A 15,047-nucleotide genomic window follows, 5' to 3' on the forward strand; every position below is an offset into this window, starting at 1 on the left:
TCTTATAATATATTGATGTGAAATATAAATATTAAGAACTTTAATGTTAATAACTGATTATTAATTGCTAATATATTAATATGAAATGTAAATATTAAGAACTTTATAATAGGTAGAAATGGAAATATTAATAACTTCAAAATAAATAGAAATAGAAATATTTACAACTTTAAAATAAATATAATATTAATAACTTTATGATAGATAGAAATGGACATATTAATGACTTTATAATAAATGGAAATAGAAATATTAATAACTTTATGACAAATAGAAATAGAAATATTAATAACTTTATGACAAATAGAAATGGAAATATTAATAACTTTATAACAAATAGAAATGGAAATATTAATAACTTTAAAATAAATATAAATATAAATACTAATAACTTTAATATTAATAAGTAATTATTAATAGTTTATATATTAATAAGAAATATAAATATTAGTAACTAACTTTAAAATAATTAAAATATTAATAAGTTTATAATAAATAGAAATGGACATATTAATGACTTTGTAATAAATAGAAATAGAAATATTAAAAACTGTATAATAAATAGAGATGGAAATGTTAATAACTTTATAATAAATAGAAATGGAAATATTAATAACTTTAATACCAATAACTAATGATTAATTTTGCAAAATACAAACAATTTTCAATGTACGTATTTTGAAACAATAATTAAACATTAAGTAACAAAATCGAAACAACTTTCAAAATACGTACACTGTTGGCAAAATAGAAGAGGAGATCACTGATGTAAAAAAAATATAATTACAAAATACTTGAAATTAGACTCACATCGTCCAGCGTTGGAGGGAATTGAGCAATGGGCTTAACAGCGAGGTCGTTGAGGGCGCTGCTCCTCCTGCGAATCAAATTCAAATTAATTTTCCTTCTGTTTTATTAAACAATTAATTAAAAAAAAAAAGAAAGATGTCAATCAAGTTCAAAATACTTATTCAAATTCATATTCAAGTTGTTAGTTTAATCACTCTACTTCTATTTGAAGTAGAAAACGAAATGAAAGATGTCTTCATTTTTAAATTATTAATCATTCTACTTCTCTTTGAAGTAAAAAACGAAATAAAAGATGTCTTTATATTCAAATTATTAATCACTCTACTTCTATTTGAAGTAGAAAATGAAATGAAAGGTGTCTTCATATTCAAATTATTAATTATTCTACTTCTATTTGAAGTAGAGAACGAAATAAAAGATGTCTTCATTTTCAAATTATTAATCACTCTACTTCTATTTGAAGAAAAGAACGTAATAAAAGATGTCTTCATATTCAAATTATTAATTGCTCTACTTCTATTTGAAGTAAAAAATAAAATGAAAGATGTTTGAATGTTTTACCTAAGAACGACGATTTTGAAACAGGTACCAGCCATTCCTTTAATTAAGGCTGACGCGTTTAAGTGGCATCGTCCCTGCAGTACACACCCGTTCACCTGAAATGATCATTTGAAAGTGATTTAAAGGGACTAAAATAATAATATAGAGTCACATCGAGCAAATATATTGGAAATATTAGGTCGATGCGAAAGGAATGTTGACTTTTATATGGTTGAACTTTTTAACTAATAAAGTTCAAATTTATCTGAGAAATTTTAATAAAGCTCAAATTTAATTTCAATACAGATCAAATTTATCTGAGAAATTTTAATAAAGTTCAAATTTATCTAAGAAATTTTAATAAGGGTCAAATTTAATTTTAATAAAGTTCAAATTTATTTGAGAAATTTTAATAAAGTTCAAGTTTATCTGAGAAACTTTAATAAATTTTAAAATAAATATTGTCAATCTATATAGTAATATTTGTAATCAAAATAAAGAGCAGATTCTAAGCTTTAAAATCATGTATATATACTGATAATATTTATTACAAAATTTATAAAAATTTTCAAGATAAAGTTCAACTATATGAAAACCGACATTTTTTTTCCATCGACGTAATAATATTTTTAATCAAAATAAAGATTAATAAATAGAAATTAGATAAAATAGAAATTAAGAAATATCATCATAGCACTGCTTGGAATTTTGGGACATAGAAATTAAAAAGAATCATCGTGATTCTTGGAATTTTGAGACGTAGAAATTGTAAGAAACTATCGCACCACTTGGAAATTTCAGACATAGAAATTAAGAAATATATTATAGCAGTGCTTGGAATTTCGAGACATAGAAATTGAAAGAGAACCATGGCGTTGCTTGGAACTTTGAGACATAAAAATTGAAAAGAACCATCGCACTACTTGGAAATTTGAGATATAGAAATTGAGAAGAACCATAATCGTGGTGCTTGTAATTCTGAGGCGAAGAAATGGTGAAGAACCATCGCATTGCTTGGAACTTCGAGATAGAAATTGAAAAGTATCGTAGCACTGCTTGGAACTTTGAGACATAGAAATTGGAAAAAACCATGGCGTTGCTTGGAACTTTGAGACATAGAAATTGAAAAAAACTATGACATTGTTTGGAGCTTTGAGACATAGAAATTGAAAAGAACCATCGCGTTACTTAGAACTTTGAGATAGAAATTAAGAAGTATCATAGCACTGCTTAGAACTTTGGGAGATAGAAACTGAAAAGAACCATTATGTTTCTTGCAACTTTGAGACGTAAAAATTGAAAGTAACCATTGTACTACTTGGAAATTTGAGACATAGAAATTGAAAAGGACTATAGTCGCGGTGCTTAGTATTCTGAGGCGGAGAAACTGAGAAGAACCATCGCACTTTTTGGCACTTTGAGATCCAAATTAAAAAGTATTATAGCACTGCTTGGAACTTTGAGATAGAAATTAACAAGTATATTACAGCAGTGCTTGGAACTTTGAGACATAGAAATTTAAAAGCGCTCCATTTCACTGCTAAGGAACTTTGAGACATAGAAATTGGGAAGAACCATCGCACAATTTGGCATTTTGAGACGTAGAACATTGAGGAGAACCATCACGTTTCTTGGAACTTTGAGACATAGAAATTGGGAAGAACCATCGCACAGTTTGGTATTTTGAGACGTAGAACATTGAGAAGAACCATAGCACTGCTTGGAACTTTGAGATAGAAATTAAAAAGGACCATCGCATTGCTTGGAACTTTGAGACATAGAAATTGGAAAAAACCATCGTGTTGCTTGGAACTTTGAGATAGAAATTAAGAAGTATATTACAGCAGTGCTTGGAACTTTGAGACATAGAAATTTAAAAGCGCTCCATTTCACTGCTAAGGAACTTTGAGACATAGAAATTGGAAAAAACCATCGTGTTGCTGGGAACATTGAGATAGAAATTAAGAAGTATATTACAGCAGTGCTTGGAACTTTGAGACATAGAAATTGGGAAGAACCATCGCACAATTTGGCATTTTGAGACGTAGAACATTGAGGAGAACCATCACGTTTCTTGGAACTTTGAGACATAGAAATTGGGAAGAACCATCGCACAATTTGGCATTTTGAGACGTAGAACATTGAGAAGAACCATAGCACTGCTTGGAACTTTGAGACATAGAAATTGGAAAAAACCATCGTGTTGCTTGGAACTTTGAGATAGAAATTAAGAAGTATATTACAGCAGTGCTTGGAACTTTGAGACATAGAAATTTAAAAGCGCTCCATTTCACTGCTAAGGAACTTTGAGACATAGAAATTGGGAAGAACCATCGCACAGTTTGGTATTTAGAGACGTAAAACATTGAGAAGAACCATAGTACTGCTTGGAACTTTGAGACATAGAAATTGGAAAAAACCATCGTGTTGCTGGGAACATTGAGATAGAAATTAAGAAGTATATTACAGCAGTGCTTGGAACTTTGAGACATAGAAATTGGGAAGAACCATCGCACAATTTGGCATTTTGAGACGTAGAACATTGAGAAGAACCATCACGTTTCTTGGAACTTTGAGACATAGAAATTGGGAAGAACCATCGCACAGTTTGGCATTTTGAGCCGTAGAACATTGAGAAGAACCATCGCACAGTTTGGCATTTTGAGCCGTAGAACATTGAGAAGAACCATCACGTTTCTTGGAACTTTGAGACATAGAAATTGGGAAGAACCATCGCACAGTTTGGTATTTAGAGACGTAGAACATTGAGAAGAACCATAGCACTGCTTGGAACTTTGAGATAGAAATTAAAAAAGACCATCGCACTGCTTAGAACTCTGAGACATAGAAATTGAAGAAGGAACTTGGAACTTTGAAAAGAAGCAATGAGAAATGTGGAGCGTACCTCGAGTATCTCGTCACCGACCAAAATCTCGCCAACTTTGTGAGCGTTCCCCTTTGGATTAAGTCCGCAGACGAACACTGCCATTCGATTTCGGTCCCTGTGTCCAGCTAACGAGATGCCCAAACCGCGTCTGTCCTTTTCTACCTTTATCAACAGCACTTTGTGTCCCAGCGACTGATACTTCTTCTGCACTTTCACTGTTTTGGACAATGTTTTATACATCAATAATTATATACATTGTAAATAATTATATATTTTATAAATAATGATAATATATTTTATAAATAATTAATATCAATAGCACTTTTTGTTCAAGCGAGTAATATTTCTTCTGGACTTTCACTGTTTTGGACAATGTTTTATATGTAATTAATAATATATATTATAAATAGTGATAATATATTTTATAAATATATTCGATCTTAATTTATCGCAATATATTTTATAAATAATTAATAATAATATATTATATTGCGCCATTTGCCAAAATTGTTGTACCTTAACGACTGATTGGGAAAAAATGAGATTTTGGGAATATTGAGAATCACTAATTAATCAACCATGTTCTTCGTTTTCTAATCTGAGATCTTAATCAGTTATGATAATATATATTGTAGTATAATTTGGTCAGTGCAATTTTTATGTTTTTTTCTTTTTTTTTTAAATAGTGGTAAGGTGAATTTATCCGTTGCACTTGAGTGTTTGAGGGGACATTAACAGTGCGCGATTAAGGAGGTAAAACGTTGAAATGCAGGTTTCTCTGAAGTTTTTTAATGAAATGGAAATTTTTTAAATATTGCTAAAATATTAGCAATCATTTGTATTATTAAATATTGGTCTATGTCTGGAAAGACGTTAGCAATAGAAAAATTGTAGCTATAATAGTTTAACAAAACCCTTTAATTTACAAATTAAGTTATCACTTAATTTAATTTTTAATTTACAAGTTAAATCATCACTTCATTTTTAAAAGCTACAAAACCATTCAATTTATAATTTACCATTAAATAAATATTTTCTATTACTCAAAGACATTAGCAATAAAAAAATTATTGCCAAAATAGCTTACCAAAACCGTTTAATTTATAAATTAAATTATTGTTAAATAATTGCTTTATCTTTAATAGCTACAAAATCATTAAATTAATAAATTACCATTAAGTAGAAATTTTCTATTAGTAAAAGACATTAGCAATAGAAATTATCGTTATGATAGCTTAAAAAACCCGTTCAATTTACAAATTAAATTATTGTTAAGTCATCACCCCATCTTTAATACATACAAAACCATTAAATTAATAAATTACCATTAAATAGAAATTTTCTATTACTGGAAGACGTTAGCAATAGAAATTATCGTTATAATAGCTTAAAAAACCCGTTTAATTTACAAATTAAATTATTGTTAAGTCATCACCCCATCTTTAATACATACAAAACCATTAAATTAATAAATTACCATTAAATAGAAATTTTCTATTACTGGAAGACGTTAGCAATAGAAAAATTATTGCTATAACAGCTTAACAAAACCAAAAAATCAAAAAACCAATGAACCAAAAGACCAAAATACAGAAAACCAAGAACTAAGAAATTCAATTAACGAATCAAATTACCATTAAATCATCGCCTCATCTTAAAAAGCAACAAAACATCTACATTAAACGAATAAATTACATACTGTTCGTATAACCGAACTCGTCTTCCTGTTCAGGATCCGCTTCGATCTCAGCCTTGGTGCGCTTCACGTTCCCAGCGCTCTTCCTCGAGATCTAATTAATATCATTTCAACGATTAAAAACACCTACAACTCCTAATAAATAGAATGATCTTCCATCTACAGCAGAAACGCAACGCTCGAAAGGCGTTTCTCGAGTGGCGTTCGAAGTTTCATTTTGAAAATTACCTCCATGCCAGCCTTGGTGTAAACGTTACCCTCGAGATCGCGCGTGTCCTCCTCGGAACTCTCGTCAGAGGAGTACTTCCGCCTAGGTGGCTCTGCCTGTCTCGATGCATTGTCCTCCTTCTCCTCGCTGACCTCGCGCAATATGCCTGGATTCGAAGGCGGTGACGGCGCCTTCTTGCGAATCGACTTTTTCATGGAGGATCTGCGAATTTTCAAATGAGAATTTTTAGTTATTTTTTTGTGTAATTTGGAGAATTATTGTTTATGAAGGATCCTTTAATTTTTCATGGAGGATCTGCGAATTTTCAAATGACAATTTTTAGTTATTTATTTTAGTTATTTTAGTTATTTTTTGTAATTTGGAGAATTATTGTTTATGAAGGATCCTTTAATTTTTCATGGAGGATCTTTGAATTTTCAAATGATAATTTTTAGTTATTTTTTTGTCTAATTTGGAGAATTATTGTTTATGAAGGATTCTTTAATTTTTCATGGAGGATCTTTGAATTTTCAAATGAGAATTTTTAGTTATTTTTTTGTGTAATTTGGAGAATTATTGTTTATGAAGGATCCTTTAATTTTTCATGGAGGATCTGCGAATTTTCAAATGAGAATTTTTAGTTATTTATTTTAGTTATTTTAGTTATTTTTTGTAATTTGGAGAATTATTGTTTATGAAGGATCCTTTAATTTTTCATGGAGGATCTTTGAATTTTCAAATGAGAATTTTTAGTTATTTTTTTGTGTAATTTGGAGAATTATTGTTTATGAAGGATCCTTTAATTTTTCATGGAGGATCTGCGAATTTTCAAATGAGAATTTTTAGTTATTTATTTTAGTTATTTTAGTTATTTTTTGTAATTTGGAGAATTATTGTTTATGAAGGATCCTTTAATTTTTCATGGAGGATCTTGGAATTTTAAAATGAGAATTTTTAGTTATTTTTTGTGTAATTTGGAGAATTATTGTTTATGAAGGAGTCTTTAATTTTTCATGGAGGATCTTTGAATTTTCAAATGAGAATTTTTAGTCATTTTTTGTGTAATTTGGAGAATTATTGTTTATGAAGGAGTCTTTAATTTTTCATGGAGGATCTGCGAATTTTCAAATGAGAATTTTTAGTTATTTTTTGTGTAATTTGGAGAATTATTGTTTATGAAGGAGTGTTTAATTTTTCATGGAGGATCTTTGAATTTATTTTAGTTATTTTAGTTATTTTTTGTGTAATTTGGAGAATTATTGTTTATGAAGGATTCTTTAATTTTTCATGGAGGATCTGCGAATTTTCAAATGAGAATTTTTAGTTATTTATTTTAGTTATTTTAGTTATTTTTTGTAATTTGGAGAATTATTGTTTATGAAGGATTCTTTAATTTTTCATGGAGGATCTGCGAATTTTCAAATGAAAATTTTTAGTTATTTTTTGTGTAATTTGGAGAATTATTGTTTATGAAGGATTCTTTAACTTTTCATGGAGGATCTGCGAATTTTCAAATGAGAATTTTTAGTTATTTTTTGTGTAATTTGGAGAATTATTATTTATGAAGGAGTGTTTAATTTTTCATGGAGGATCTTTGAATTTTCAAATGAGAATTTTAGTTATTTTTTGTGTAATTTGGTTGAATTAATTTTATGATTTTATTTGTGAGGCAGATGCAGTGCTTTTACTGGTTTTCGATCAACTTAGAGCAACGTTTTCTCAACAAAATCATAGAGACTCTTTTGAGTAACGTTCGTCGAGTATAAGTTGTCGATTATTGTTTATTGAGGATCTTCCATTTTTAAAACGAAAGATTGGTTTAGTTATTTTTAAATTAATTTGGAGAATTATGTTGCTTTATTCGTGAAACAAAATACAGAACTTTTAGCCTTCTGAGTAACGTTCGACAGGTTTAAGTTGACAATTATTGTTTATGGAGGATTCTTTAATTTTTAAGGAGGATCTTTTATTTTTCATGGAGGATCTTTGAATTTTCAAATGAAAATTTTAGTTATTTTTTGTGTAATTTGGAGAAATAATATTTTTATTTCATTTGTGAAGCAAACACAGTACACTTTTGCTACTTTTCGATCAACTTACAGCAACGTTTTATCATAGAGACTCTTTTGAGTAACGTTCGCCAAGTATAAGTTGTCGATTATTGTTTATGGAGGATTCTTTTATTTCTCATGGAGGATCTTCGATTTTTAAAACGAAAGATTGGTTTAGTTATTTCTAAATTAATTTGGAGAATTGTGTTGCTTTTATTCGCAAGTACCATCGAACGGAAGCAACCACAGAGTTTCTACTGCTTTTCGATCAACTTTGAGTTATAGCTATACTGATCTTTTTTATCCTGACGTACGTTTCATCATGAAGACCCTTCTTAGTAACGTTCGACAGGTTTAAGTTGTCGATTATTGTTTATGGAAGATCTTTCGTTCTTTATGAAGGATTCTTTTATTTCTCATGGAGGATCTTTGATTTTTAAAACGGACATCTGGTTTAGTTATTTTCAAATTAATTTGGAGAATTGTGTTGCTTTTATTCGCGAAGCAAATACAGTACTTTTACTGCTATTTGATCAACTTACAACAACGCTTTATCAAGAAGAGTAGTCGACTTTTCACATATTTAAGTAGTAGTAATGAAATAACTGTAGAATCACCTTCGCGAACTGGATCCTGCGCCATCTGAATCTCTTTTACTTTGCCTTCTGAAATCCGATTTTGAGCTACTTTGTTTCTCTTCCTCTTTGATTCCACCCTGCAAAACACGAAAAAAAATAACAACACAAAATTAATAAAACCCTGTTACAAAAATCCACACACCTTACAATCAATATTATTCTCTCTATTATAATTTCTATAATTTTCCTAATTTTTCTCTCTATTATAATTTCTATAATTTTCCTAATTTTTCTCTCTATTATAGTTTCTATCCATCTCATATTTGAATAAATATCGTATCAGAACTTTAGAAGTTAATAATCGATACAATTCAATTTTACTATAATCGAGTCAGATTATTTTTTTTTAATTAAAATGTTTGAAACATTTAACACCATTAGCCAAAAAAAAATTTTCTTATTTATTATATTAACATAATAAAATAATTAAATTTTGTATTTATCATATTAACATCATAATATAATTAAATTTTGTATTTATTATATTAACATAATAACATAGTTGAATTTTATTATTCATTATATTAACATAATAACATAATTAAATTTTGTATTTATTATAATAACATAATAACATATTTAAATTTTGTATTTATTATATTAACACAATAACATATTTAAGTTTTTTATTTATTATATTAACATGACATCATAACTAAATTTATCATTTATTATTTTAACGTAATAACATAACTAAATATTTTATTTAATATATTAATAGCATAAACCAAGTTGTCACGATATTATTACAACAAAATTTTTATAAACCTTAAATTCTAATTTTAGTTTTGAAATTTGATTCTTCTCTAAACAATTATCCATTAAAATAAAATCCATTCCAACAAAAGTATCGAACAACAAAGAACTGTTACAGTTGCAACGACCACCAACAACGAAATAAAAAATGTAAACGACCAAGGCTTAGTAATTAAATACCTAGTTTTAGAATTTATTTTTTCTCTAAACAATCTTTCTTAACAATTATCCATTACAGTATCATTGCATCCAACAAAAGTATCTACAGTTCTAAATAAATAAAAAATAAAAAATGTAAACGACCAAGATTTAGTAACAGATACGTAGTTTTAGAATTTAATTCTTCTCTAAATAATCTTCCTCAATAATTATCCATTACAGTATCATTGCATCCAACAAAAGTATCTACAGTTCTAAATAAATAAAAAATAAAAAATGTAAACGACCAAGATTTAGTAACAGATACGTAGTTTTAGAATTTAATTCTTCTCTAAACAATCTTTCTCAATAATTATCCATTACAGTATCATTGCATCCAACAAAAGTATCTACAGTTCTAAATAAATAAAAAATAAAAAATGTAAACGACCAAGATTTAGTAACAGATACGTAGTTTTAGAATTTAATTCTTCTCTAAATAATCTTCCTCAACAATTATCCATTACAATATTTTTACATCCAACAAAAGTATTGAACAAGAAAGAACTGTAACTGCAACTGTTGCAACGACCACCAACAACGAAATAAAAAATGTAAACTACCAAGGCTTAGTAATTAAATACCTAGTTTTAGAATTTAATTCTTCTCTAAACAATTATCCATTAAAACAAAATCCATTCCAACAAAAGTATCGAGCAACAAAGAACTGTTACAGTTGCAACGACCACCAACAACGAAATAAAAAATGTAAACAGTCAAGTAACCGATACCTGGTTCCACGAGAACTATAAAACAACAAAACGATACGTCTTTTAAAGTAGAAGAAGCATGGAACAGTGGTCTTGACTCTACAAGGTCCCCAACACACGAATAATGCAGTAAATATCGACCAGCCAATGAGAGGTAACAGTCGTAAGTAGATCCAGCTGATACCAATCAGACAACAGCGTAACGTGTATACAGTGTTGACACGTAATTTACGAACACATAACGAAATAGAATATGCGAAACGAAGTTTGAAGTTTGTAACAAATTTGATTATTACAGAAATTGCTGAAAATGTTGGCCATCCTGCGAAAAATATAATTCTGCTCTTCTAATTAAATTTCTATGAAAGCTTTCTAAGGTATTCGGTTGTTTTAATGTATGAAAGGCTATGATATTCTTTTCTTTTAATTGCTAGCAACTTGTGATTTCTTTTGAATGCACAATCGATTTAATATGACTCCATAACAACTGTGCCATAAATAATTTTTAAACTTTGCTTTAAAAATCCCAAAACTTTGCTCCAAATAATTCTGAAACCTTGCACTAAATAATCCTAAAACTTTGCTCCAAATAATTATGAAACCTTGCACTAAATAATCTTAAAACTTTGCTCCAAATAATTATGAAACTTTGCACTAAATAATCTTCAAACTTATTCATAAATAATTTTAAAACTTAGCTTTAAAAATCCCAAAACTTTGCTCTAAATAATTTTAAAACTTTGCTTTAAATATCCCAAAACTTTGTTCCAAATAATTATGAAACCTTGCACTAAATAATCCCTAAACTTTGCACTAAATAATCCCAAAGCTTTCTTCGAAATAATCCTATAACTTTACCATAAATAATTTTAAAACTTTGCTTTAAAAATCCCAAAACTTTGCTCCAAATAATTCCGAAATCTTGCACTAAATAATCCTAAAACTTATCCATAAATAATTTTAAAGCTTTACTTTAAAAATCCTAAAATTTTGCTAGAAATAATCCCAAAACTTTGCTATAAATAATCCTAAAACTTTGCTCTAAATAATCCCAAAACTTTCTTAGAAATAATCCTACAACTTTACCATAAATAATTTTAAAACTTTGCTTTAAAAATCCCAAAACTTTGCTCTAAATAATTTTAAAACTTTGCTTTAAATAATTCTAAAACTTCGCTCTAAATAATCCCAAAACTTTCTTAGAAATAATCCTACAACTTTACCATAAATAATTTCAAAACTTTGCTTTAAAAATCCCAAAACTTTGCTCCAAATAATTCCGAAATCTTGCACTAAATAATCCTAAAACTTATCCATAAATAATTTTAAAGCTTTACTTTAAAAATCCTAAAATTTTGCTAGAAATAATCCCAAAACTTTGCTATAAATAATCCTAAAACTTTGCACTAAATAATCCCAAAACTTTCTTAGAAATAATCCTACAACTTTACCATAAATAATTTTAAAACTTTGCTTTAAAAATCCCAAAACTTTGCTCTAAATAATTTTAAAACTTTGCTTTAAATAATTCTAAAACTTCGCTCTAAATAATCCCAAAACTTTCTTACAAATAATCGTATAACTTTACCATAAATAATTACAAAACTTTGCTTTAAAAATCCCAAAACTTTGCTCCAAATAATTTCGAAATCTTGCACTAAATAATCCTAAAACTTATCCATAAATAATTTTAAAGCTTTACTTTAAAAATCTTAAAACTTTCATAGAAATAATCCTTCAACTTTACCATAAATAATTTTAAAACTTTACTACAAAAGATCCTAAGACTGCAAACAATTATCTTTCTTTTCAACTTTTCACTTTTACAAAAATATGTATATACATATGCATATATTATTCAAGTTTCCAATTATACGGAGTGTTCGATAATTAATGATACAACCGAAAAAAGCGTAATTCTAAATGAAAACGTAGAATAACAATTTTTCATCTGAGGCTTTATTTTCAAGAAACTCGACTTTGACACGTAATTTACGAACACATAACGAAATAGAATATTCGAAACGAAGTTTGAAGTTTGTAACAAATTTGATTATTACAGAAATTGCTGAAAATGTTGGCCATCCCGCAGAAAACATAATTCTGCTCTTCTAATTAAATTTCTATGAACGCTTTCTAAGGTATTCGGTTGTTTTAATGTATGAAAGGCTATGATATTCTTTTCTTTTAATTGCTAGCAACTTGTGATTTCTTTTGAATGCACTATCGATTTAATATGACTCCATAACAACTGTGCCATAAATAATTTTGAAACTTTGCTTTAAAAATCCCCAAACTTTGCTCTAAATAATTTTAAAACCTTGCTTTAAGCAATTCTAAAACTTTGCTCTAAATAATTTTACAACTTTGTTAGAAATAATCCTAAAACTTTACTCTAAATAATCCTAAATCTTTGTTAAAAATAATCCTATAACTTTTCTATAAATAATTGTAAGACATTACATTAAAAATCTTAAAACTTTGCTCTGAATAATCCTAAAACTTTAATAGAAATAATCCTAAAACTCTACTAAAGGTAACTGTAAAACTTTACTTTAAAAACCTAAAACTTTGCTGTAAATAATTCTAAAACTTTGGTCCAAATAATTCCAAGACTTTGCTCTAAATAATTCCAAGACTTTGCACTAAATAATTCCAAAATTTTGTTTTGTGAGCTTAAAGAACTTAATGCTATAGCATTCAAATCTTCAAGTGAATAATCTGAAATTCAATTTCATATAATCGTATTCCGTAACTTTACAAAATGTGTTTAATCAAATCTCGAATATGACAACCAATTTAAAAGAAAATTACTGTCAAATTTTGCACCTCGTCAAAACTTTTGCTATCCGCGATCGCGTTAATTCGATCAATAGGATCGATTGTGTTATGACTTGAGAAGAGGAGGATCTCTCCTTCCTATTGTGCTCGAAAACGCTAAGTTCAAGCATGTGTGTGTGTCAGCCAAGCCCTCCATAGCCGCGAGCTACCAATTTTAGACAATCCCTCGCTCCCACTTTCTCGACGTTGTTCCACGGTTTCTGGGAATTAATGCACGCGTTGCGTATTCTTGTCGATCGAGCCCTGTCGCTTCTCGATCGATTCGATTCGTATCGGTCTGTGGACCCGCGAGAATCAAACTTAAGAACCACTTTCATGCTTTCGTTCAAAGCGTTTCATAATTGTCGCTAAGCTGAGTAATTCTAAGCATAAATTTTCAAAGTTCAAACCTTCTAAGCGCAAAGTTTTTAAGTTCTATCTTTCTAAGTTTAAATTGTCTACGTTCAATCTTTCTAAGCTTAAATTTTCAAAGCTCAAACCTTTTAAGCTTAAATTTTCAAAGCTCAAACCTTCTAAGCACAAGCTTTCTAAGTTCAATCTTTCTAAACTTAAATTTTCTAAGTTCAAACCTTCTAAGCGCAAAATTTTTAAGTTCAATCTTTCTAAGCTTAAATTTTTTATGTTCAAGTTTTCTGAGCTCAAGCTTCCTAAGCTTCAGTTTTCTATGGTTTCTAAGTTTAAATTTTCAAAACTCGAGCTTTCTAAGCGCAAGGTTTTTCAGCTCAATGTCTTAAGTTTCTTAAGAAAATGTTTTAAGTATTCAAAGCTCAAACTTTCTAAGCGCAAAGTTTCTAAGCTTAACACATCCACAGACAGTAAAACTTTCAGTAATGTGCAAAACTAGACAGTAATTTTCTTTTAAATTGCTCCTGATATCCGAAATTTGATTAAACACATTTCATAAGGCTAGTCAGATTATCATATTTCAATCGTTATATACAATGAACGCTATAACATCCATGACAATACAGATAATACGGTTATACAAAATTCAATTCAAAGTAATTCCATTTAAGATTTCAGTGTTATAGCATTCATGTCATTCTGCATGATCAAGAAAATGAATACTAAATTCAAAATAATTCATTTTAAGATTTCAGTGCTATAGCATTCACGTCATTCTGCATAATCAAGAAAATGAATACTAAATTCAAAATAATTCACTTTAAGATTTCAGTGCTATAGCATTCATGTCATTCTGCATGATCAAGAAAATGAATACTAAATTCAAAATAATTCACTTGAAGATTTCAGTACTATAGTATTCATGTCATTCTGCATGATCAAGAAAATGAATACTAAATTCAAAATAATTCACTTTCAAAATAACACACTTAAGAATGCTATAGCATTCATGTCATTCTGCATCATCAGGAAAATTAATATTAAATTCAAAATAATTCACTTTAAGATTTCAGTGCTGTAGAATTTACGCCGTTCTGCATGATCACGAAAATGAATATTATAGAATTCACGTCCACGAACGCGTTAAATCCGCATAGGCTCGTCTATACCCACGTTTTTCCATCGTCGACTCTCAAGGTCCCTTTCTCCTAACACCAATATCGTTACCATCGTTTCCACTAACCAATAATCATCACATCGAATTCTAATTAATTAAACGACACTCGATACGAATGTTTCCTAATCGAGAGAGAAATTACCTTTGCGCATTAAACGACACGCGATACTTTTAAATCGGACAGAGAGTA

At 28.6% G+C, this 15,047-nt stretch overlaps 1 protein-coding gene across 1 annotated transcript in view; it reads right to left on the minus strand.

Moving 5' to 3' along the window:
• LOC143430514 (multiple PDZ domain protein) overlaps positions 1–15,047 on the minus strand; it is a 211,150-nt gene that overhangs the window by 14,381 nt on the left and 181,722 nt on the right. The window contains exons 23-28 of the mRNA XM_076906829.1: positions 8,810–8,907; positions 6,162–6,363; positions 5,937–6,027; positions 4,256–4,452; positions 1,372–1,466; positions 811–877 (exon numbers count right to left, since the gene is read on the minus strand). Coding sequence (XP_076762944.1) covers positions 811–877; positions 1,372–1,466; positions 4,256–4,452; positions 5,937–6,027; positions 6,162–6,363; positions 8,810–8,907 — 750 coding nt within the window. The remainder of the gene's footprint in view (positions 1–810; positions 878–1,371; positions 1,467–4,255; positions 4,453–5,936; positions 6,028–6,161; positions 6,364–8,809; positions 8,908–15,047) is intronic.

The sequence above is a fragment of the Xylocopa sonorina genome, chromosome 14 (genome assembly GCF_050948175.1).
Source record: "Xylocopa sonorina isolate GNS202 chromosome 14, iyXylSono1_principal, whole genome shotgun sequence".
NCBI classification, from domain to species: domain Eukaryota; kingdom Metazoa; phylum Arthropoda; class Insecta; order Hymenoptera; family Apidae; genus Xylocopa; species Xylocopa sonorina.